At 35.7% G+C, this 25,512-nt stretch overlaps 1 protein-coding gene across 1 annotated transcript in view; it reads left to right on the top strand.

Moving 5' to 3' along the window:
* The window catches only part of INTS7 (integrator complex subunit 7), a 42,666-nt gene that overhangs the window by 3,124 nt on the left and 14,030 nt on the right, over nucleotides 1-25,512 (top strand). Inside the window, exons 3-16 of the mRNA XM_070397448.1 lie at nucleotides 1,183-1,329; nucleotides 3,215-3,352; nucleotides 7,024-7,070; nucleotides 7,707-7,906; nucleotides 8,875-8,997; nucleotides 11,900-12,017; nucleotides 14,128-14,262; nucleotides 16,111-16,208; nucleotides 18,657-18,896; nucleotides 20,595-20,732; nucleotides 21,649-21,855; nucleotides 23,506-23,700; nucleotides 24,241-24,344; nucleotides 24,856-24,924. Of these exons, the coding sequence (XP_070253549.1) occupies nucleotides 1,183-1,329; nucleotides 3,215-3,352; nucleotides 7,024-7,070; nucleotides 7,707-7,906; nucleotides 8,875-8,997; nucleotides 11,900-12,017; nucleotides 14,128-14,262; nucleotides 16,111-16,208; nucleotides 18,657-18,896; nucleotides 20,595-20,732; nucleotides 21,649-21,855; nucleotides 23,506-23,700; nucleotides 24,241-24,344; nucleotides 24,856-24,924 (1,959 nt within the window). The remainder of the gene's footprint in view (nucleotides 1-1,182; nucleotides 1,330-3,214; nucleotides 3,353-7,023; nucleotides 7,071-7,706; nucleotides 7,907-8,874; nucleotides 8,998-11,899; nucleotides 12,018-14,127; nucleotides 14,263-16,110; nucleotides 16,209-18,656; nucleotides 18,897-20,594; nucleotides 20,733-21,648; nucleotides 21,856-23,505; nucleotides 23,701-24,240; nucleotides 24,345-24,855; nucleotides 24,925-25,512) is intronic.

Raw genomic sequence — 25,512 nt, forward strand, 5'->3', positions numbered from 1 at the left:
TTTTTGACTTCTAGAACTTCCATATGGTTGGTTACCATTTTAATGGACACAGAGTATCTAATACCTTTTGGTGGGAGATTAGTGGTGTTTTAAGCAAAAATGAAGAGTATAAATTAGAGAGTACTTATTTCTTTGTGTAATAGGATAAATCAAATTAAGGCAACCTTGATATATTAGTACTAGAGGCCCGGTGCATGAAAATTCATGCACTGGAGAGGGGGTCCCTCAGCCCGGCCTGCCCCCTCTCACAGTCTGGGAGCCCTCAGGGGCGGGAGGTGACCTGGCGATCAGGGGAAGGCGACGCCCCATCACACCTCTGCCGCTGCCACTCAAGCAGTGCAAGCTTCGGCCAGCCCTGGTTACCTGAGCCTCAGGCAGCCCTGGGCAGCTGGGGGACTGAGGGGACTGGGGGACTCTAGAGGCAGGTGCCCTGGCGGGGCTGAGGAGACTGGGCGCCATCTTTGAGGGCGTGGCAGTCAATTAGCATATTCCCTCCTTATTCTCTGTGGGTGCTGCCATCTTTGAGGGCGGGGTAGTCAATTAGCATATTCCCTCCTTATTGGCTGGGCGCTGCCATTTGTGATGGCGTGGGGGTCAATTAGCATATTCCCTCTTTATTAGGGTATGTTTTGGAAATACCTGTGGCTTTGTACTGATTGTTCTGAGCAGTTTTGGATTTAATAGCTTATTTTATAACATGAGCTAACATGTTATTGCAAAGTGCCTGAAGCATGTAAGCACTGACTTAAAAAACCCATTTATTTTTTTTTCCCCACCGGCCTTTCTCCCATTTCTTTCTACCATTCTCCAAGCTCTCATGTGCTTATGCACACACCAAATCTTGAAGGGAAAAAGATGTAGAACTAGCTCTAGAGGGGAGGAAGACCATCTGACCTCTTGGCCTTGGTTATAATATGATGAGATTCAGTTCTGCTTCAGGGCTTCTCCTTGTGTCCTTGCCATTTTGGTGTCTGGCAGCAGGACTGCAGGCATTGCTAACTGCTTATGCTGAATGCCCACCTAAAGTACTATAGATTTTAACTCCTAATGAGGACACAAATAATAAGATTGAAAAACATTTCCCTGTTGCTACAATTTAATATTAATAGTGTAATTTTGATTCCTAATTAAATATTACTTTCCTAAAGTGGCCTAATTTATTCTATCCCTGGTTTTTCGCAGAAACAATTTCCTGAGGCTCTGTGTTCTTAAAGTTACTCAACAAAGTGAGAAGCATTTGGAGAAGATTCTAAATGTGGATGAATTTGTGAAGAGAATTTTCTCTGTGATTCATAGTAATGATCCTGTAGCAAGAGCCATCACACTCCGGTATACTGCATTGCTGTAATGATTCACCACAAGATTGTTTGAGTTGTAATTATGTAACCAGAAAAGGCAATATACTTAACTTTTTCATTTTGATTATTAAAAATTTACTTTTGTTTTTTCAACTGAGACTCAATGCAAAAATATGGTAACTGTACTTACCTGTAAATACTTTTGTTTTTCATCTATGATACTGTTTTGGTTGTATATTGTCACCTAACTTGTTTTTGAAACATTCCTTTCTGTAGGTAAATGTTCTGGTCAAATAACTAGGATCTGAATGTAGCTTAGCTTCAGCTCATTTTGAAATTCCTGACCTTCTTCTTACTGTTTTGTGTTAGTTTTCTTTATTCATCCTTAGTTATGTACTCATTTTTGCATGCAATAATTTGTATTTGAACTCCTTGGAGAATGCCAGATATAACCACTGAAGTTTCATCACCCTTTTGTTTCTTGGCACTAAAAACATTTTTTAAAAATTTTATTAGACTATAAAAGAAATTTATAAGCCTTATCTCCAGCTTGAACCATGTTCTCTTTTTAGCGCTGCTGTCTATAGAATCACTTGTATAATTATGGGATTTTTTTTAAAATTCACTTTTCTAAATTATAGGATTCATTTCTGACTTGCTCTTTTTAACCATGAAGTCTAGGATATCACTTCTTCCCTATGTTTCCATATTTTCACACCTGGAACTGGTTCTTCCCTCTTATTCATAATTAAGTGCTTTTGTCATTCATATTTTGAAGATTTTTTTTTTTTACCCATTACTTTAGACTTATAAATTACAACAACAAATGGTGGAAGAAGCTGGGAGATACTCACTGCATTTGAAATGTAGTGCTACAAATTATAATATTACCAGAAATATTTCAGAAAATAGAATCATGGGATTATGCATTTTTTGCCCTTTTATATTACATACTAACAAACTGCTAATCAAGATATGTCAATATTAGCCTAGTCTAATCTTTTCTTGTATAAAATATTAGATTAATGGTTATTTTTTATTTACATATTTTGGAAAAAAATTTAAGTAATTTTAGAACTTTTTTTTCTAATTGAAATTAAATTACCTATTTAGTCCATTTTAATATCTTGTTTCTAAGAACTCTACTACTTGTGTCCAATCAATTATATCTCCATAAGATAATTGGGAGATGATATGTCAGGTAGCAAGGTAACTTAGGACATTGACTTTGAGGAAGGTTATCATTGTAGGAACTCTGTTTTGTTTATTGAAATGTTTTACAGCCTTCTAAAATTCATGCCTTTCTGCTGAAAAGATTTTTCAAGCTTTATTTTCTGTAGTTTATGTTACAAATAATAGGGTTTTTTTTCCTTTTCTGAATTTATAATTTTATTATAGAGTGGACTGTGTTTTTTCAAATTATACGTTCCTCACCCTTGCAGATTCTGATATGACTATCAGGGGGCATTCTCTGCATCTGTTCTTTTGATTTTGAGGATGAATTTGAAAATCATGGTACCAATATTTACTGATGTGGCTATACTTAATACCAAAAATGTTAAACTCTTAATGCTTTGCTAAATTGGACTTCTCTATGCAACATTGGAAAATTGATATTTTAATGCTTTAATAATTCAAAAATTTCTTTGCTGGGCTGTGTTTGGTACCTGGGATGTACTTCAAGATTATTTTTTAAAATTTTGCTTGTATTAGATAATCCATTTAATTTTTTGACATGCTAAAATATGCAAAAGTAGTTAGATTGTCGGTCACTGCTTGTTTCCTAAAGTTAATGCTTTATTAACCTGGGATTATGGAATTACCTACAAATTTCAGTTTCGATTAACTAGCTTTGCCTTGCTTCTGACCTCAAGTGTATTGTTTTTGCGTTTCTCCTGGTTTCTCTATTTCTGTAGGATGTTGGGGAGTCTGGCATCAATAATTCCTGAGAGGAAGAATGCTCACCATAGCATTCGTCAGAGTCTGGATTCACATGATAATGTAGAAGTTGAAGCTGCTGTGTTTGCTGCTGCCAACTTTTCTGCACAGTCGAAGTAAGCATAGGCTTTTCAAACGAATCATTTGGATTCCCAAAAAGAGGTTTTGAAGGAATAACTCAGCAATATCTATAAATACTGACCAATACAGAAAAATGTAAATGGCAAGGGATGTTTTCCAAACGGGTTTATATCACATTGAGAAGCAAAACTTAAATACATAGAACAGAAGGGTTAAGTACAAATGTTGGCATTAACTATAAATGAAATACTAAGAGTTTCCAGGACAGGATCAGCACAGTAGTTGGGGAAGGCTTCATTGGGAGCAGAGCTTTGTTTCTTGAGGAGCCTCCCCTAGACACACACAGCCCTAATATGAAATTGCTGCTTTCTTTTTTTTTTTTTTAATATATTTAATTTAAAAATACATATATTTTATTGATTTTTTACAGAGAGGAAGGGAGAGGGGTAGAGAGTTAGAAACATCGATGAGAGAGAAGCATCAATCAGCTGCCTCCTGCACACCCGCTACTGGGGATGTGCCCGCAACCAAGGTTCATGCCCTTGACCGGAATCGAACCTGGGACCCTTCAGTCTCCAGGCCGACACTCTATCCAGTGAGCCAAACCGGTTAGGGCAAATTGCTGCTTTCTTACTGTCTTCTGAAATCATGGCATTAGAGCTGTACATGATTTGACAAAGACAGTAGTAACTTGAGTTAAAACCAATTTTCACCTATTTGGGAAGTCATGTTCTTACAGAACAGTTTTTTTTTTGAGCGGGGGAGGGGGTTGAAATGTTGATCGTGGTTTTATTACTGTGTTTGACTTGTTTACTTATTACTCTTTGCAAAAAGTACTAGTATATTATCCCCTCTAGTGACTGATAACAAAAGTAACATTGCTTTCTGGAGGGCATTTGATAATAAGTATTTTGCCAGATATCCCTTTGACCTAGAAAATCCACTTAGAACTAATCTTAAGAAATCAGCAATGTGTATTGATATTTATTTGCAAGGATACTAGCTATAGTGTTATAATAACAAAAAATAATGTAGTAGCAACCTAAATTCCAACCAGTGTGTTTGGTAAATATGGTTGTACTATGGAATAGTACATCAACTTTTAACAACTACATTTTAGAATTGTATTTGGAAACAGATTATATAATAACTTATGTGATATTAAATTTATTTAATAAAACAACGTATATATGGAATAGAAAAAAGCTAGAAGGATACAATATATCAAAACATTGTCTCTGGGTTGGTAAGATTCTATCTAAATTTTTATTTTCCTTTTTATAAATTTCTGTCTCCTGCTATGAGCAAGTTTTGGTTTTATAATCAAGTGAATAATAAATGTTATTTTTTAAAATAAAAATTAGCATTTCCATTAAGACCTTGTGCTATATTTGGGTAACTGAAATAATCAATTTTCTTTCTTCAGCTTTTAAGTATGTGCATATTCTCTTCAGCTGCTTTTTCAAACCTTTATAAGTTTGAGATTACTCATTGGAAAAGGAAAATAGAGAATAGAAAGCATATAATTTTTAATTTACTGCTGTAAATTAGTAGGAATGGTAGTAATGGAAGAAGAGAAATATCTGAATAAATACAGTTCCTATTGGTGCTTTTGAAAATTGGCAAATGTTTTTATTATTGAGAAAATCATTGATATGGAGAGCTTTTTAAAAATTGCTTTTAATATTGGAGATATTATCTAGTGAGTTGTTAACACCTGATTAGCACTATCAAGGTCTCAGTATTTTATAATGTCAGATTAAATATAAACTTCCAGTGACTCCAAAAGTAGTTTTTTAAATGTAGTTTCTAAATGATAAGTTTATAATTTAGGGATTAGATTTTATTTTTGAGAATCATTTTTGATTCACTTTTTTCCTTCTGTTATCAGAAGGTAATTTTTTCAGCTGTGGAATTTCTGATCTGTGTTGTGAAATTATTAAGACTAACATAGAAACAGCAAGATTCTTCATTTAAAGAATTGATGACATTTAAATTAACAGTTATGTAGAAGCAGTTTTTAACATACCAGGCTTCGGTATACACTTATAATTTGTAATACTAAAAATACCAAATTAGTTCAATAGAAAGCCTAAAGGACCTAGCTACATGTATGTGAAATTAGCAAAATGTATCTTTTTAAGATTATAGTTTACCTCTTTCTCCAGAGAAAGATGACCTGGCGGAAGATTAGATATCTCAACTAATATGATGTATTTTTATCTTAGTATTTCAATTTACCAATTTTGGATCTTAAATAAATAAGAGTAACTGGCCAAATAAGACCTTGAGAATTTAATTCTATTCTCCCCCTGTCTACTACCATAACCACATCTGACTTGTTCTCAAAAAGGTTAAGGTTTATACTTTTAAAGAGCTAGTCCAAGTCATAAAACAGGAGTTGCACTCAAGCCCAATTGCTTTTAGGGGCCCGGGAGCATTGTCCAATGAGAGAAGTGCCCTCTGGTGGCGACTGTGATAAATTTAGTTGCACTCAGTTGAGAAAATGTCTTCTAATCTCTCAAGCCAACTCTTAAGTATAAGAAAAATAATTTGCAAATGAATTTTATTTTAGAATTAAACATTCTAAATTCTAAAACAAAAGCGATTTTATTTTTAAAAAATATATTGACAAAAGCAATTTTATAAAAACCTTTCAAAATTTTACTGGAAAGCACAACAAAGTATAATTCTTGATATGTTTCTGCATAGACATAAGGAAAACTTCAAGATTTCAGGATTATGATATACTGAATGATAATATGGTTACAGAGATAATGCATGTAGTTAAAGAGAGTAAGAGCACAATAGAATAATTGAGAACAAACTGAATTAATCTCAGAAAACACAATTATACACTAAACTACCAGAGAAAATTCTAGAAAACAAATGAATATACAATCATGCAGTCCATTAGTTGTCAATAGATGATATCATATATTATGTAGCCTCTGAAAAACTCTACTGTTCACTTGTGAGAATGAAATTTTTTAATCTTAATAGCAGGAAATATTTTATTTAGACATCCATTGAATTAGTTTAGAGGAGAAGTAGTTTATGTCTTATGTATCATTTATTATGGCTAAATAAGCCAGGTTTGAACCTATTACTCTATCATGTTTCTTTATATATTATATTTTATCTTATATTCATGTTATTAATACTTTTGCAACATTCTGTGAATCAAAAGCAGCACCTTATAAAATACTTAACACATATATAATGCTAAAAATACATGGCTAACTTTAGTTTGGCTTTTATAGTAAGAGTCTATTCATATTTCCTACAGTATTTCTATTTGTTTTTCTAAAATTCAGAATATTAGAAATAGTTTTTATTGCTTATGTAATCAGCTTGAGTATTGAGAGCTTTTCTTAATTTAAAATATATCCTAAAACATAATAGACTGAGATAGTGGCCTTGAATCTTTCAGACATTATCACTCAGTGATGCGAATTGCAACAGCATCTTTCCTTGAATACCAAGTGAGAACAGTGTTGGCAAGACCCCCTTTGCCGGTTGGAGTTTTGGTTTCAGTTTCATTTCTTACCCCACCCCCAGCACCTGACCTTTGGAATATTAGTTATATTTTGGAGTACGTGTTGGCATTTCTCCTGTGTTGATTGTGTTGTGTTTCTTTAAGTCCTTAGAAAAGCTTAATTTAATTATTTGGTTTTAATTTTTTTTCTGTTCTCTCTTTCCAAAGGGATTTTGCTGTGGGAATCTGTAACAAAATCAGTGAAATGATTCAAGGTGTGTATGTTTTATTTAGTATTATGAAGTGACTTGACTTAATGGGATTTACTAATATATTAAAAATAGCTGCTAACATTTATTAAGTACGTATTATGTGCTAGTCACTAGTCATTCATTTATTCATTCAAATAATACTTATTAAGTATCTTCTAAATGCCAGAACTGTTCTAGGTGCTTAGGATACCATGCTGAATAAAACAAAGTCCATGCCCTCACATAAACCTGCATTCTAGTGGTGGAAGGAGGAGGGGTGGCAATAGACAAATAAAAATATGACATACTCAGTGCTACGGAGAAGAAGTAGCACTGAGTATGTGTGTGTATATATAGATGCTTTTTAGTATGCTATGAGAAGAAATAGGCGGCAAAATGACTGCTTTCCACTGTGCCTTTTAAAAGCATTTTTTATTGAATGTAGTTTTATAGTCACTGAAATATTAATGTTAAGATAAATACTTTTGGGAAAAACTATTGCACTGATGAATTATCTCTCATAATTATCTTTAATGTTATAAACATAATATTAGTACACTATTTGTTTTTAAATGGATATTGTGCCGATTCAGACCTTTTAAATATGAACTATTATCAAGGATGATGGTCAGAAATCTTAAGAATCCTTTTTACATCTAGGCTTAGCCACACCAGTCGACCTGAAGCTGAAGTTAATCCCAATCCTGCAGCACATGCACCATGATGCCATCCTGGCCTCCAGTGCTCGTCAGCTTCTACAGCAGCTAGTCACATCCTATCCTTCCACCAAAATGGTGATTGTTTCTCTGCACACTTTTACTCTGCTGGCAGCTTCATCTTTGGTGGATACACCTAAGCAGGTGATTTCAGTTTTCTTTAAACTGTCTTTTCTTCACTAAATTTGCATATTAAATATATGATAAAAAAAATAAGTAACCCATAAATTTTAATGTTATTAAGATTCTCTTTCTCTAATAAAGATCTGTTTAATTACCTTTTGCTTATTTTTTCCTTCTCTGTATTCACAATGCTAATTTTGGGGATCTCTTGAGGAACTGAGGTAGAGGTGGGTACATGGCAGAGCTTGGAGCATAAAGAAAAGAAAGGATTGAGTGTTAAAGGCCAGGTGCTGTGCTGGAACTGTACAAGTTAAATGATAGTATCATTTTATACACAAACAGAAAGAGGTGTAAACTGCCGGGGTTCTTGTTCCAGCATTAAGAAGGGTTCAGCAATCTGGAAAAGGGGCTGGTGTAACTTAAGTAAGAGTCCAGAGACGAAGCATAATTTTGAAAGGCATTTGGGAGTCAGAGGAGCCTATTTAAAGAAACTAAGATCCCTTCCTCTCAGGATCCCATGCTTTTTATTAACACAAATTGTCCTGAGGCGAGGTGGAGATATACACTTCAAAGGGTCAGGGTATACAGAGTCCATTGTCGGAATGGGGAGAATTAGCCAACAGCTGTTCAGGTGTTTGGCAAGTAGGAGGCAATAACATGTAGATTAAGATGCCCTGAGCTGTCTGGCAGCAAACAATCATCCTTTTCAGGTTTGGGGAAATGCCCTCAGCCATTCCCAACAGGTGACAACATATGTGACTCAGCCCTTGTTGAGTCCCCAAGTTCCATCAACCTTTTGATGAAACTCTTGTAATTATGACATGCTGGAACTGGCTTCCGGCACTAAACATGGGCACATAGCTGGTAAATGACAGAGCTGCAATTTGAAATGAGTCCTGTCTCAAATCTAAAAGTTTTGCTAAACTACATTGCATCCATAAAGATAGTTTCAGTGACAGTATTGTTAACTGAGTGACTTTCTTTTATAGATCCAGCTTCTCTTACAGTATTTGAAGAATGACCCCAGAAAAGCAGTAAAGAGACTTGCTATTCAAGATCTGAAATTACTTGCCAATAAAACACCACACACTTGGAGTAGGGAAAACATTCAGGTATGTTTGAACATTAATAATTTATGTAGAAAAATAATATAATACCATAAACATTGTTTGGCTTTACATTTTTATATCATCTTTGTCATGTTCTAAGTGTATGAATATGAAAAATTCCTAAGAGCATTGTTGAATTCACAGAAGTTATTTTATAAGTGGCAGAATAAATACATACAACTTCTGTTATTTAAAGTTTGTTTTAGTGAATTAAACTTGCCTCTCAGTTTCTTATTAATTTTCCCATAAGCAGCACTAAGGCTAGTTGAGAAGCCCAATTAAATTGTTTATTGTATTCTTGTCTTCTTTAGTCAATTTAGGAGAAGAATTTTGGTGGGCATCACTCATGGCTCACTAGGCGTCAGAGCCAACTCAACGGTACATAATACACATCAGTTTATAGGTGGTATATAAAGGCATGAGACTGGATGAGTCACTTTGGGAGAGAGTATATAGGCTGAGGAGACTTAGGAAGTGATAAAAAAGAACCAGCAAAGGAGCCTGATCAGAAACACGATTGTTTTACAGGAAGAGGGCTGTCATCATCCATGTGAGACACTGCACTATATTCTCCAAGATGAGGACTGATAATTCACGTGTGCACTTAGCAATAGGAAATCTTTAATGTCCCAAGTCTTCCCTCAAGTCCACTCTGCAGGGTGATCACCATTGCTAGTTTCTTATGTGTTCTTACTGAATTTTTCACCCAGATGCGAGGATGTGTATTTTTCTTTTTTTTATACGTATGAAAATACACAATGTGCATGTTCTGAACCTCTTAAAATTTAACAGTGCACCGTGGGGGAACTTTTCATATAAGCAGGTAGTTCTGCATTCTTTTACCAGCTGTGTGATGCTCCCGTTGTATTTCCGGTTCCCCACTGAGGACATTAGTTTCCAGTACTTTTACTGTTATTGTTTACGTTGCTACATTGACTAGTTTGTAAAAACACAAACAAAAAAATCACCTTTGTGAACTTATATTTCTAAAAGAAGAATTTGGAGGTCTAATGATAAACACATTTAAATTTTTGAGATTTATTCCCACAATGAAGTTTACACCATGTTATGCTTCTGTCAATAAGGTATAACTATGCCTATTTCCCCACACTGTTTTCAGTGCTGTGTATCATTAAATTTAATCTTGGCCAATGTGGCCGGTGTAAAGCAACTCTTATTTTAATTTACATTTTCAGATTATAAGTGAGGTTCAACATCTTATATTTAAAAGTGATTTGTTTAATATCTATGAAGTACTGACTTTTCTATTGGATTTTTTGCCTACTTATTACAAATAACTTTTTATGTATTAAGTTATTGGGCCTTAATGATATAAATGATATAAATACTTTTTCCAGTTTTATCAATTGTCTTTTTATTTTTTATTTTCCCATGTCAACTCTTCGTGCTTTTTGTAGTTTTTAACTTTAAAAATATATGTGATTTAAGACAGGAAGGTAGATGGAGAAAGAGATAGAAACATCAATGATAAGAGAGCATCATTGATCAGCTGCCTCCTGCACGTGCACCTCACTGCAGATTGAGCTCACAACCCAGACATGTACCCTGACCGGGAATTGAACTGTGACCTCCTGTTTATAGGTCGATGCTCAACCACTGAGCCACACCAGCTGGGCTTTTTTTTTTTTTTTTTTAATTTGCCATAAAAAAGAAATAAGTATCTAGTTTGATTTACTGAGATGACTGGGCATTTCTACTTTGTTTATTGAATAGTCCCTTTGATTTGAAGTGTCATTATCGTGTATTAAATTCTAGTGTGTATTTGAATCTGTTTCTGGGAAGGTCTCTTTAATTGATTTCTGTGTTCATGAGTAGGAAAAAACTTTTTATTTGTATGGATTTATTATATATTTTAATATTTAATAGGGCTTGTTTTTTAGGTCCCTCATTATACTTTGTCAGAATTTTTCTGGATCTTTAGAAGCAGATTATCCACCTCCCCTCCCCAATTTTGTCAGTGTTTTTATTTGGGTCATATTACATTTATTGTTTAATTTAACTTTTCTGAAATTTTATTTTTAATTTTCCCCCTCATCTTTAAGTTTTATTCACTTTCTGAAACTTTGTGAGAGAATGGCAATTAGTTCAGTTTAATAGGTAATTAGTTATTTGACCATTAATATCACGTGCAGTCTTGTCAGAGTTCCAAGAGTAAATATACAGAATGAGGCTGAGCATATGTTTATAGCTCACTGCATTGAAAGAAAAACTAGCATCTTATTTTTGGTAACACTTCAGACCACCTGAGTCAGGAGCAGAGTAGAGGAAATGTCCTGAAATGGGAGGAGGGTAGAGAGCTCACTCATAAACTAGATAGGATATCACACTCTCTACTATTTTAAAAAATACATACATATGTGAACTGCTATTCATATCTCTTAGGTAAACAAAACATGGTGGATGTTCTGCTTGTGAAGACTAAACAGTAAACATTATTACTTTCTAAGAAATAGTCTTTATGTTTTAGAACAGGTATGGATTTACAGAAAAATGGAGATGGTAGTACAGAGGATTTCTACACACCGCATACCCACTTCCCTGTTACTGATATCTTATATGAATGTGGTACATTTGTTAGAATTTACCAGTATTGATACATTATCATTATTAACCAAGCTTCATACTTTATTCAGGTTTCTTTAATTTTTACCTTTTGTCCTTTTTCTGTTCCATGATCCCACCCAAGATAATGCATTATATTTAGTTAACATGCCTCCTTAGGCTCCTCTTGGCTGTGGCAGTTTGACTTAAGTTTTTTATAATGGAAAAAAGACATTAATACATAATTTTTCAAAAAGCTAGAAAATTTAAAATGAGTAGACAGTTGTGAAGTATATTGAAACTAGCATCTTGTGTTTTGTGTTCCTTTTCTTCTTCGTTTCAGGCCCTCTGTGAATGTGCCCTCCAGACGCCTTATGACAGCTTGAAGCTGGGGATGTTGTCTGTCCTGTCCACACTCTCAGGGACCATTGCTGTCAAGCACTATTTCAGCATAGCTTCAGGTAGGGAGAAGATGTATGGGTGGTGTGCTAGTCCCTTGATTCATGTTGATGTTTCAGGTGGTTTCCTTTATCAAGCTTTAGATTCGGGAAAGGTTTCAGTCTCCTGCCTTGTTATATGGTAGTAATTTATTTGAAAATTATTTCTCAACTACTGCCTCTGGTAATAAAATCTTGCATCCTTGATCTTAACTCAAGGATATTGTTTTTCTATATTTGTTCTTTTTTGAGTTATATGTGGGGGCAACAATATTTATGAGGATGCTTAATATAGCTGGTTTGCTTTTGTATGTCTGTGACTCCAAGCGCCCTTTGAATTTAAGTACATTTCAAAGGCCAAGTGATGGTGAATTTTAAAAGCAAATGTCATGCTACCTTTTAGGTGTATGTTATCACTGTGGAAAATGATTAAAATAAAACTTTACCCCAATTCAGGAATGCTTTCTTGGTTGCCTCATTCAAGATGAATTAACTCCACAACACCTTTAATAATGCCCAGTGAGGAGTTTACTTACCTAACAAACTTCAGGCTAAAGTTGTTTTGTTTTAATGCAAATTTTGTGGAATCTTTATTGCTTCCTTTTGTAGTCAATTAATTTGAATTGAATTAATCAAAGAACTATAATGTACATTGTTCCTTTTTATGGTTTCACTGCATGTGGACTTTCTGGGTAAAGAGAATTCCCTGACACATAAGTCCTGATAAGCTGGAAAGACCAGATATTCTATTGCCAAGCCTTCCTGCCACTAGGGTGCACACATGTGCCCTGAACTTACTAGTCATTTGCATACCAAGGAGTTGTGATGTGGAAGAATCCATTCTGGTGTTATAGCACTGACCACAGCAACATCTGGTTTCCAGGGTACACTGTAGCAGTGGTTGTTTGCTATGTCTTGTACCTTTGGCAGCAGTGTAAGCTGTGACATCAAGATGTCAGTAACAGTGGCATTAATGTCTTCACTGGAACTAATTCCATGGATAGTTTGGGCTGTGATCTTGGTTGGTCTCTTGCCTCACCTTTTTTCCAAGCTTAGTTTTCCAGTAATTTTTGTGAGGTGCTCTGTATCAGTTATCTGTTGCTACAGAGCAGATCACCTCAAAACATAGTGGCCTAAAGCCATGACCATCTCATTTGCTCTGCATCTGCAAGTCAGTAATTTTGACTGGTCCCAGCTGGGCAGTTTTGCTGGTCTCACTTTAGCTCACTCATACGACTGCAGTCATCTGGAGCCTTGATCAGACTGGATGGTCTACGATGGCCTCATTCACCTGCTAGAGGTTGAATGGCTTTTAGCGGAGGCACCTTGGTCTCTCCACCTTGTGACTCTCAGCAGGCTTGCTTGGGCTATATCATGTTCTCAGGATTATAGCAGCAGCCAAAAGAAGGCAAAACAACACACAAGCACTTTTTAGCCTTTTGCTTACACATGTTTTTTAATATCTCATTAGCCAAAGCAAGTCACATGGCCAAGCCCAAATAGGTGGAGAAATAAACACCTCTTGATGTGAGGAATTGGAAGATTATATTGCAATGGTGCACACCTACAAGGGCTAGGAGAGATTGTCACAGTCTCTTTATCAACAATCTGCACAAGTCAACCAATCTCAATTTCTTAGCTTACAGTTATTTAATATTTTTGATTGACATCACACTTTGAAAGAGCTGCAAGACAGAATATTAATCGCATCTTATAATTTGTAAGAGCCTTTCCATACAAGGTCTCATTGCTTCTGTAGTGAGGCACATGCAAGGGAGTTTGTATGTTTTGAAACTGTGGCTTAAAATGTTTTTATATGTTCACAGTCACATGCTTATGAAGTGCTTCAGCCTAGGCTTGAGCCTAGGGATTCTGACTTAGGATTCTTTTTTATAGTAAATGGATCTGATGCAAGATGACTTTCTTTTTCTTTATTTTTTAATTCCAAAGACATTTTGTAAGCATTGTGTCAGGTTATAATAATCAAGCATTTTTCATGCTAGATGTTTTGTCTTTTTATTGAATTTTATTAAATTGCAGATTATATGTGCAATTAAACAAAAGGCTTAAGTAACTAGACTAGGTAATGTTCACATGAAATAAAAGTCTGTACTGCTTTTCTCTGCTTGTTTAGGAAATGTGGGTTCTTCCCCCAGATCCTCTGATTTAGTCAAATTAGCCCAAGAGTGCTGTTACCATAATAACAGAGGCATTGCAGCTCATGGGGTCAGAGTCCTGACTAATATAACCGTCTCTTGTCAAGAAAAAGGTAAGCTTGATCAGAACCGATATGTACACATTTTTGGATTGAAGCTTGGGCAGATTTCTGTATGTGTTTGGTTTTTAATCCCTTATTATTTTTAACCAGTGTGCTTAGATCTACTAGTTGCCTCCTTCTGAAGGATTCTTAGAGCAAGTTTTCCCAAAACTACTTAATCCTTCAAAATAGTTTTTAAGATACGAGGACTTGGAATTGGGATTGTGGAATTGAAAGGTTGTGTGGACTATTTCCTATTTCCTTCCACTGTTTACCGTTACACATATGGTTCTGTGGATAGGGACTGCTTATGACTGATTACCCTTAGTATAAAGCAATTTGTTCAGCTATATAAAAATCTGGAAAATTTAGGAAAAAATATCTTAAGTTATCAAGAGGCTTAATTAACAAATAGTTTCATCTAGAGGCAAGTGAATTAACAGAGCAATGTGAATTAAATTTTCATAGAATTTATTTCTAGGCATCTAGAGCATTAAACTGATTTGTATAATTAAGAAAGGCATGCATAGAAAATAATGCATATATTTTATTGTATTCCTAATAACTTTTGACCAAAAGGCTTGGAGAAGTTTAGACTGGTGTTCAAAAACAGGAAATGCATTTTGGACATTCCACCTGTTTCAGTGTTTGTTTTATTATTTTTATTTATTTTTTTTAAAATATATTTTATTGATTTTTTACAGAGAGGAAGGGAGAGAGATAGAGAGTTAGAAACATCGATGAGAGAGAAACATCGATCAGCTGCCTCCTGCACATCTCCTACTGGGGATGTGCCCGCAACCCAGGTACATGCCCTTGACCGGAATCGAACCTGGGACCCTTCAGTCCGCAGGCTGACGCTCTATCCACTGAGCCAAACCGGTTTCGGCTCAGTGTTTGTTTTAATCTTTAGCTTAGTGCCTTCACTGCTTGTTCCTGGTACTGACTTTTTTATAATACCCTAACCTTCACCAGCCTTCACACTCTTTGCCAAGCCCTACACTAACTCAGGAGACATTTCTTTAAGTTATTTATATTGATTCCGATTTGAATACTTAAACCTGTTTTATTTTTGGCATAGTAATGATTATTTTCTAACATGTAACATAGAAAACTGCAATATGCTCTTAAAGCTGACATATATTAACCTAAATATAGTTAGCTAATGTATTCAGAACTTTCTAGAACCTCCGGAGAAATTTTATCTCTAAGGTAGTGAAAATTGCTGAAAAACTGCTATTACATTAGACATATAAGGGATTTGTTCTTTATGGTCCAACTTAAAACATTAATATGATTATGTGGGGTCCTCATTACTTTCTAAAAGTGGCTCAGTGCCCTGGCCGGGTGCTCAGTGGTTAGAACGCCGGCCTACAGGTCGCAGGTTTGATTCCCAGTCAAGGTCATGTACATCGGATGCAGAAAAATAATAAATAAATAAATAAGTGGTTCAGCTTTCATTAGGAGCTGAAAATTGTAACATTCTATATGAAAATGTATCTGCATAATTTATATCTGATTAGAAAGTTTAACACATACTACATGGTTTGCTTTCCCTAGTATTTTCCTCAGCTAATCTGGTGACAGTATTTCAATTATGAGTTATTTAAACCTTTGTGTCTTTAGCTCTTAATTTAATGTGTATATTTTTATAACCTTCTATAAAGTAGTAAAAATACAGAAGTCTGAAAATAGCCTTTACATTTCAGAAATATTGCCAGATTACTTTTTCAGGAAGGTTAGCTTTGCCTATTGAGGTATTTCCTGTATCTTAGCTTCCTTGATGTTTTTCATGGGTGTGTGTGTGTGTATTTAATCTTTGCTACTTGACTACTATAAAACTTAGTGTTTTTCCTCTAGACCTTTTAGCACTGGAGCAAGATGCTGTTTTTGGCCTGGAATCCCTTCTGGTACTTTGTAGTCAAGATGATAGTCCAGGTGCTCAAGCCACTTTAAAGGTGAAAACATCACTTATTTTAATATAATGCTATTTTCATTGCCTAAGCTAGGAATTGACAATCTCTCTATAAAAGGTCAGATAGTAAATACATTTTGCAGGTTATACACTCTATACACTCTTTGTTTCAACTACTCATTTCTACCTTTGTAGAACAGAGAGCCATGGACATTATGTACAAAAAAGGGGTGTGTGTTATTTCCAAAAAAAACAGACCAGGAGTTGGCCCCAGGACAATAGTTCAGTGATTTTCAACCTTTTCCATCTAATGACACATACAGACTAATTACTAAAATTCTGCAGCACACCAAAGAATATATTTTTTGCCAATCTGACACACAAAAAAAGGTATAATATTGATTCATTCATACTGTACAGCTATTTTTCTGTTGGCTGTTATCATTTTTTTTTTTTTATTTGACAATCTAAGGAAAAGAGATCAGTGTTCCTGACTAAATAGTCAGGTATTGCATGTTTTAAAAATTCCACACCATACTGGTTGAAAATCGCTGCAATAGTTTATTAACTCCTGGCTTAAAGGAACATTTTCCTTGGTCTTCACTCTCGAAATTGACATTTTAACCATTGATGTTTCAAAAGATAGAGAAAATAAAAACCTGAGCTTTGACCTGGTTTGCCATTGTTGACAGTATTTATTAAGTTGTAGAAGATACATATACTAGTAATGGTCCCAGACAGTGTAAAGCAAAGTTAAATAGAGCTCCTGCACTCTTCAAAATTTATAATCTGAGGTAACACTGATAAGGTCACAAAAAGCTGATGAAATAACTGCAGCCAAACTCTTTATACATAGGTTTGTATTAATTTCCCGAGTATAGACACCCTAGCTTTTAAGCAAAGTGAGGAACTATGAAAATTTTCACTTTCACTTAATTATAGAAATTATATTAGATATATTTAAGATTTTTTAAAATGTGAAATGAGACTCCTCTTTTGGAGTAAAACATGAAATGTAATTTGTGACGGTACAAAATAATTAAGAAAAGCAGGGTTAATAGCAGCAAAAGGCTATTAAGTAGACATTGGAGAATATAAGATTTATAGCTTGTCTGAGGTATGGTTTGAGGGTGTAAAGATATTAGTACAATTAAGTAAAAGCTGATAATCAAGAAGTGTTCATGTAAAGGAAGTAAGCAACCCGTATTCCGCAAGTGATTCATCCCAAGTCCCTTTGAAACCACAATATGTAAAAGTTTGTGTTTGTGTGTTTTTAAAGAAGAAAACCAAATTATTTTTCCTCTAAGTGTGGATGTCAGTAAAACATTAGCCTCATAGATGGTCAAGAACAGTTCCCATGTTAAAGGAGCGTCCCATCTAGAGGATACTGACATTTATATGGTTGCCGGTTAGATTCTCAGTCAGGGCACATGCCCGACTTGCATACTTGATCCCCAATAGGGAGCATGCAGGAGGCAGCTAATCAGTGTTTCACTCTCACATCAATGATTCTCTTTCTCTCTCCCTCTCTCTTTAAAAAATCAATTTAAAAACTTCTTTAAAAAAAAAAAAAGAGGTAGGTGTTAGAGACTTGACAAAAGTGGAAATTACTGGATTTAGTGATTAGTTGGCTCTATAACAGTGAGAGGACTTCTGGGCTTCTCATTTTGATTACTGAACATTAGTGATGCCACTAACTGCCCTGAATAGAAGCTCTACAGCCAGTTGGTTTTTGTTTCACCTCAGAAATAAGAGAAAATTAGAATCCTCTTCTCCCTTCGTTGTGCTTAAGAGTCACCTAGGGCAGTGGACGGCAAACTGCTGCTCCAGAGCCACATGTGGCTCTTTGGCCCCTTGAGTGTGGCTCTTCCACAAAATACCGACTTCTGCCCATGGGCCACGAAGTTTCAATCGTACTGTACGTCCGCGCCCACACGTGGTATTCTGTGGAAGAGCCACACTCAAGGGGCCAAAGAGCCGCATGTGGCTCGCGAGCCGCAGTTTGCCGACCACTGACTAGGGTATGTGCACACACAGTTAATCCACTAAGTTTGGGATGGGTAGGACCCAGGAATCTATATGTTTAGCAGCATAGGAAGATGATGGCATTCATAAATTTTCAAACGACATTTTAGAGGCATTTCTTATAAGTAATGAAAGTACAGAAATGATGACATTCAGTTTGGCGTATATTTTGCCTCCTCAGCATTGCTTTTTATGATTTTCATCTCATTTTTTTAATAGTCTTAGATTGCAATAAGTGATCAATGTGCAGTCCTGACTTGTTATTTGGTATTAAACATGGTACATTTTGCATATCCTAACATGGGATCCATTATGTCATGTGTTTCTTATGAAGAAAAATGTTATGCCTACAAAAAAACACCTTTTCCTTGATTTTCCCCAGTAACTTAAACAAAGTTCTTTTTTTTTTAAAGCTTTACTTAATACCTTCAAAGTGTAAGTGATCTATTTTGTTTTCAATGTGCAGATTGCTCTGAAGTGTATGGTGAAGTTGGCCAAGGGCAGACCCCATCTTAGCCAGTCCGTGGTTGAGACCCTGCTGACTCAGTTGCATAGTGCTCAGGACACTGCCCGGATCCTCATGTGCCACTGCCTGGCCGCCATTGCCATGCAGCTGCCAGTGCTGGGCGACGGAATGCTGGGCGACCTCATGGAGCTCTACAAGGTTATCGGACGATCAGCCACGGACAAGCAGCAGGAACTTCTGGTAAAGAGTCACCTTTTGATGGTGAATAAGATCTGGTCTAGTGAGAATTACTTTAAGTAGTTAACTTTACTGTTGGACTTCACTTACAAAGCAAAACAAACAACAGGTTAAAGTAATTATCTAAGACCAAGGGAATGCTGAAGTCAAAATAGAATTGGAACCACGAGCTTTTTACGATTTCTACTTTTGATTTAGAAAGTCCTATTTAGTTCAGATCTAAAAGTTCTTTCTTCCTACGCCCTGTCAAGTCAGCTTAGTGTAGCCAAAGCCTTCAATTTGATGTGCTTGTCCTATTACAAAGGACAAAATGATAATGGATTTTTCTTTTTTATACAAAGCAAATAATGAACTAAACCCTGTTTTGTACTTCCAAAAATGTAAGTTAAAGACCTGATGATAAGAGCAACCATAGATTAGCACAGATTCCTCTTTTCCAACCCAGGATTTCTATAGCTGTTTAGGATCCAATTTAGGTTTCAGTGTAATCCTGGGGTTGGGAAAGGTGTGTGCTTGTTAAAAAACAGAAGCCATGGAAGTGATCATATTGTCTAGCTGAAAGTTCTACTAGACTGAGAGTAGGCTACATGCTGAATAGGCATAAATTAGATGGAAGCCTTAAGTTGGCCACTCCATATTGTTTCTGGTCATCTGAATTTAGGGAGTGGGAAAAGCTTAATGAAATTGCTTACTCAAGCCTATTTTATATTTAATCCTCCAGGCCTCCTGGACCACCAGTGGTCCGCGGACCACCGGTTGGCGACTGCTGCTCCAAAGGTTTTCTTAAAGCAGCGTTTGCCAACCTTTCGGACCTCGCGGTCTGCAGACCAACGGTTGGCGACTGCTGCTCCAGGGCATATTCTGTAAAAGATTACCCCCAGTTCATTATTTGCCATCAGGAAAGGGGTTACTCTGAGGTCCAAGTGCCAGTGGTCATGGGAATGACATCATGCAGTTACCACAGTATATATGGTCCTTTGTTTATATCAGCTTTGGAATACAAAGAAGCAGTTGGCCAGGTTTATTTTTTATTGAAGCAGCATTTTCAACCAATGTTCTTTATCCCTTTTTTGTTAGTATTACTTTAAAGCCATTTTAAATTATGAAACATAATATTCAAAAACTGTAAAGAATCATATGTTGAAAACCCTTGCATCTATCGCCTAGCTTAAGAAAAAAACATTACCAGTACAGTTGATTTGTACTTCCCTGTACACCTCCCTTCTAGAGATCACCACTATCCTGAATTTGGTGTTTATCACTCCCGTGTATATGTTATATATTCACTACCTTAGTATATATACAAAGTAGCATGCACTATTATTTTGCATATTTTTAACTTTATATAAATGCTACCATACTGCATGTAATCTTTTGTATTTTTCCTATTTTTTCCTATTTTGTTTAAATCATCTATATTGAAAAGTGTATCTCTCGTTTACTCATTTCACTGCTGCATAGCATTTCATTGTGATTTTATAACTTATCCATATTTATGGGAATTATAAACAATTGTCTGAACAATGGAATAATTGCTCTACAACTTCAAAGTGAAAAATTAGTAAATGTCAAAGGAGAACAAGTTTTGTTCTTATTTGATGGACTGTCGTTAGTTTCCTCCCTTTTGGGTAAAGCTATCTGTGACTTTGAGTAGAATTACATGATTTTTTTTTCATTGTCTGTCTTCTTGCTCCATGTTAGGTGAGTTTGGCCACTGTGATTTTTGTCGCCAGTCAAAAAGCACTATCTGCTGAAATAAAAGCAGTCATTAAGCAGCAGCTTGAAAGCGTCTCTAATGGATGGACTGTGTACCGAATTGCCAGACAGGCATCCAGAATGGTATGTGTGATCCATATATGTTATGGGAAAGTCCCATGTGAATTCCAAAAACCTGAGCTCTTTCTGGCTGCAGGTTGTTAGTACCACTTTCATTTTGCCTGATACTTTCATAACCACAGTCGCCTCCCACCCACCATTTCTGTCCCCCTTTGTCAATACACCATTGTTTATTCCCTTTCTCTCTCAGAACTTATCATTCTTGTTTAGAAACAAGAAAGTTTTAGTATGCTGTTCTCTTCTCAGCCATATGCAAAGCCCAACAATTTTCATTAATTTTGTTTGAGAGGAAAGAAATACAGAGCTTTGGATAGTATAGAAACCTTAAGTCCAGAAAGCAAAGTTGGAAAAGCATTATTCTAGGGGATTGAAGCACATGTTCTCATTGTTTCTCAAATGGGAGGAGGACCACTACTGACAGGACGGGATTCTTTATTATACCCGACTGTCCCAAGCATCCAAGCACGGCAGGGTACTGAGCATCCCTGGGCCCCAGCAGTTAAATGACATTCACATTCCCCCCAACAACCACCCTTCCCCCCAGTCATTTCCAGAGGCAAGCACAATACTTTTCTTGATAGTCACGTAATAGAGCTTACTGGAGTTTCCCCCCACCCCCACTAAATAGCTCATACCGAATGACATGTGATAAGTATTTATACTTTCCATATTTGGAACTAAAATTCTAGACTCAGGTTATAGTTAATTCCTTTATTTTCTCTTTGGAACTGTCTTAGTAAAGAACTGTGGGCATTAGGTTACATAAAAGCAACTCAGCATATGTTGTCTGAGAAAATACTGAATCTCAAAGAATTATATAATACAAAGAATGATTGTTATGGTTATCCAAGATTTCAGTTTGTCTTTTAACTGCTAATTCAATTGTAAGAACTTCATCATGTGCCATGATTTTTTTTAGGGTAACCATGACATGGCCAGAGAGCTCTATCAGAGTTTGCTGACTCAGGTTGCTTCAGAACACTTCTACTTTTGGCTGAATAGTTTGAAGGAGTTCTCACATGCAGAACAGTGTCTCACTGGGTTGCAAGAAGAGAATTATAGTTCAGCACTTTCTTGCATTGCTGAGTCTTTAAAATTCTATCACAAAGGGATTGCATCCTTAACAGTAAGTCCTCTTAATTCTCCTTTGGTGATGATGACATGTGTGAGAATGGCCCCCCTTTCTTTTTATTATCCTATTTTAACTACCTTGAAACATCTGACATTATATATGTATATATATATATTTAATAGTCTTTTAATGACTTTTGAGGTATGTGTATTTAATGAGGTTTGGCAGTAATTAAAAAAGTACTCGGTTGACAGACAGAAGGCCCTGTCTTTACTTTTCTTAGTCTTTACTCTGCCATTAACAAATTGTGACCTAAGCAGGTTTTTGAACCTCAGATCATCTCCTTTTGAAATGGAGTCCTTTTCTTTAATTATTACTATTTAAAATTTTTAAAAAATATATTTTTATTGATTTTAGAGAGGAAGGGAGAGGGAGAGAGAGATAGCAACACCAATGATGAGAGAAAATCATGGATCAGCTGCTTTCTGCATGCCCCCTACGGGGGATCAAGCCTGCAACCCGGGCATGTGCCCTTGACCAGAATCGAACCCAGGACCCTTCATTCCGCAGGCTGATGCTCTAACCGTTGAGCAACTGGTTAGGATGAACTGGAGTTTTTTTATTCAACAGACTATAAGCACTTGCTCCGTTTTAAAAAGATTTATTTGTAGTCTATTCATTTGGCAAGTGAGGATCTGACACTAGCTGTCTGTCTTTGTAACTGAGAGAACATGAACGTGGGCTGCCATTTATACTCCCTGACACATGAGTGGTCTAACCTGAGATAGTACAGCTATGAGGATTATGCTTTTTACCTGCTTCAACCAAACTAAATAGGAAAAGTTCAGAATTCTCTGCTTACGGGGATCCGATAGCAATGTTGGGTTTCTAATTTCCCAACACAGTGATTAATGAGAGACTTACCTTGCTTCTCAGGAATAAAAATTGTAAAAAGTGTTTGTATTCATTTTCTGTGGTATGTAACAAGTTACCACAAATTTAGTGGCTTAAAGCAGCACCTGTTTAGTGTTTCAGTTTCCATGGGTCAGAAGTCTAGGTATGGCTTAACTCATGTTGTCACAAAGTTCCAACCAAGGTGTCAGCCAGGGCCAGTCTTAATGAGGCTCACAGAGGCTTCGGGTCCTCTTCTGAACTCATGTAGTTGTTGGTAGAGTTTATTTCCTCACAGCTCTAGAACCTGTGGAAGCTTTGAGGCCAACAGGAGAATTGCTTACCTCCAACACCCTTTACATGGGCTCACCAGATTAGGGGAAATCCATCCAGAATGATCTCCCTTTTCAGTAATATGAACTTACTTCATTAGGGACCTAAATTACATCCTCAAAATTCATTCATTACCTTTGCCATATTTCATTAGTAAGAAGCAAGTTACAGGTTCCACCCACACTCAGAGAGGGGAGGTTACACATGGTGTGGATACCAGGGTACCAGGGGGTGTGACTCACGAGCCATTTTAGTATTCCGCCTGCAATGGTGGAATTTTAATTTATTTTGATTTTTCTCTTTATTAATTATTGAATAGGTATAACATCTACATGTTTTTATGTGGGGTATATAAAAAATATATAACATATCCCAGTTTAGGAAATAGGGCATTATCATTGCCTTTAAAATTTGTTTGTGTATTGCACCATTTTGCTGCCATATTTATTTTGTCTTAAATATATCTTTTTTTCCCCCCAGGCTGCCAGTACACCACTGAATCCTTTAAGTTTTCAGTGTGAATTCGTAAAACTCAGGATTGACCTTCTGCAAGCCTTCTCTCAACTTATCTGTACTTGTAACAGTCTAAAGACAAGCCCCCCTCCTGCAATCGCCACAACAATCGCCATGACTTTAGGAAATGAACTTCAGAGGTGTGGTCGCATCTCTAATCAGGCATGTGTCAGCCTATTTTCAGTGTAGTTTTTGTTTACACTTTAGAAGTTTTTGAGGTTAGTTGTGAGATGAAAAATCCTGAAATTTATAAATCAATGGTCTGACTCATGGACATTCAATATGAAATGCTAATTAACTCATCTGTCTTGCCAAAAATAGACCGATGTCTTATTAGAATGACAAAGTGATTAATGACATCTCACTTAATGCTACATATTTATATAAAGAAAAAGGCCATAAATTTTAAAGAAACTTTGGGGTGTCAATAACTATATTAATTTTTTTAGTAGAACTTAAAAGAAGCTAAAAATGCAAAAAAAATTTTTTCCATACATCAGATATACATTACCATAATCTTGTGCACATTTGTATTTTTATTTGTCTTCTGTTAATTTTATTTAGCAAGATTTATAAAAATGAATGGAATGAAAATGAAAAGGAGTTGAAGTATTTTTTACATATTTTTTTGACTCTTGATTTTTGTGTTTATACAATAATGATAGCATGTTTATCATAATGAATATTTTTCCTTCTTTGTAGATGAAACAATCTATGGAAGAATTCCGAAGCCTTGCTTCCCGATATGGGGATCTTTATCAGGCATCTTTTGATGCTGATTCGGCAACTTTGAGGAATGTAGAGCTGTATCCTAAACTTGCCCCAATATATCTTGTTCTTTTGAAGTATTCTTTTAAACATAAATACTTCAGATATGCTTGACTAATATATTAGATAAGCCTATAAATTTATTACAATTAATAATTTCTACTTTGAAATCTAATATAAGCAATATAATTTTACTTTTTGACTTAAACCAGGCTTTTTAAATAAGTGGTGACTCAATGGTGGTCTTTCTCCACCTCTAGGAAAACAGGTTGCAAACATAACACAGATCGAATCACAGAGCCTGTTGCTTGGTCCCCCTCCCCCACCCCCTTTGAAGTATCCTTCCTGATAAAGAATTTGAGAATCACTATTTCAGACACCATATATTCCTTAAAAGAAAAAAAATAAAGCCCCAGACTATTTGAGTCGATAACATACGGTAACCTTCACTAAAAATACAATCCTCACCTTGACTAATTTAATATTCAAATAATATAAAGTCTGTAGTAGATTTCTTTATTCTTAGGTATAACCTTAACATTAATCCAGACAGCAGCAGAGCTGTTTACTGATGTCTCACGCAATAGAAGCTCTGATTTTAGATCCAGAATCTGCAAGGTATTTCTAATAATACTTTACATTAAATAATGCTTTCAACTGTTATCTAACCTAATCATCACAACAGTGTTTTAGAAGAGGAATTGTAGAAAAACACAAAACACAAAACAAAATAGAGGAAGAATTTCTCCAGCATTTGTCTAAGATCACATAGCTAGTGATGAAACCTGGATTTTCTGACTGTTGTTTATTTACCTCCTGCCTCCTGTTTTCTCAACATTGACTTGGCAAATTAACTGGGAACAAATTCATTGAATTTGAACATTTTCTTTTTACATATTGTAACTAAACTTTGGTATGAAAAATTAAGTTAGCCCTAGCTGGTTTGGCTCAGTGGAGAAAGCGTCAGCCTGCAGACTGAAGGATCCCAGGTTTGATTCTGCTCAAGGGCACATGCTCAGGTTGTGGGTTTGATCTCTAGTGGGGGGCATGCAGGAGGCAGCCAATCAATGATTTTCTCTCATCATTGATATTTCTATCTCTCTCCCTTTCCCTTCCTCTCTGAAATCAATTAAAAATACATATACATATATTTAATAATATATATATTATTAAACTTGTACTTGAAATTATTTTCTTTGGGTTTCC

This window comes from Myotis yumanensis, unplaced genomic scaffold (genome assembly GCF_028538775.1).
Source record: "Myotis yumanensis isolate MYYU_CA2020_CCGP unplaced genomic scaffold, mMyoYum1.0.hap1 SCAF_17, whole genome shotgun sequence".
Taxonomy (NCBI): domain Eukaryota; kingdom Metazoa; phylum Chordata; class Mammalia; order Chiroptera; family Vespertilionidae; genus Myotis; species Myotis yumanensis.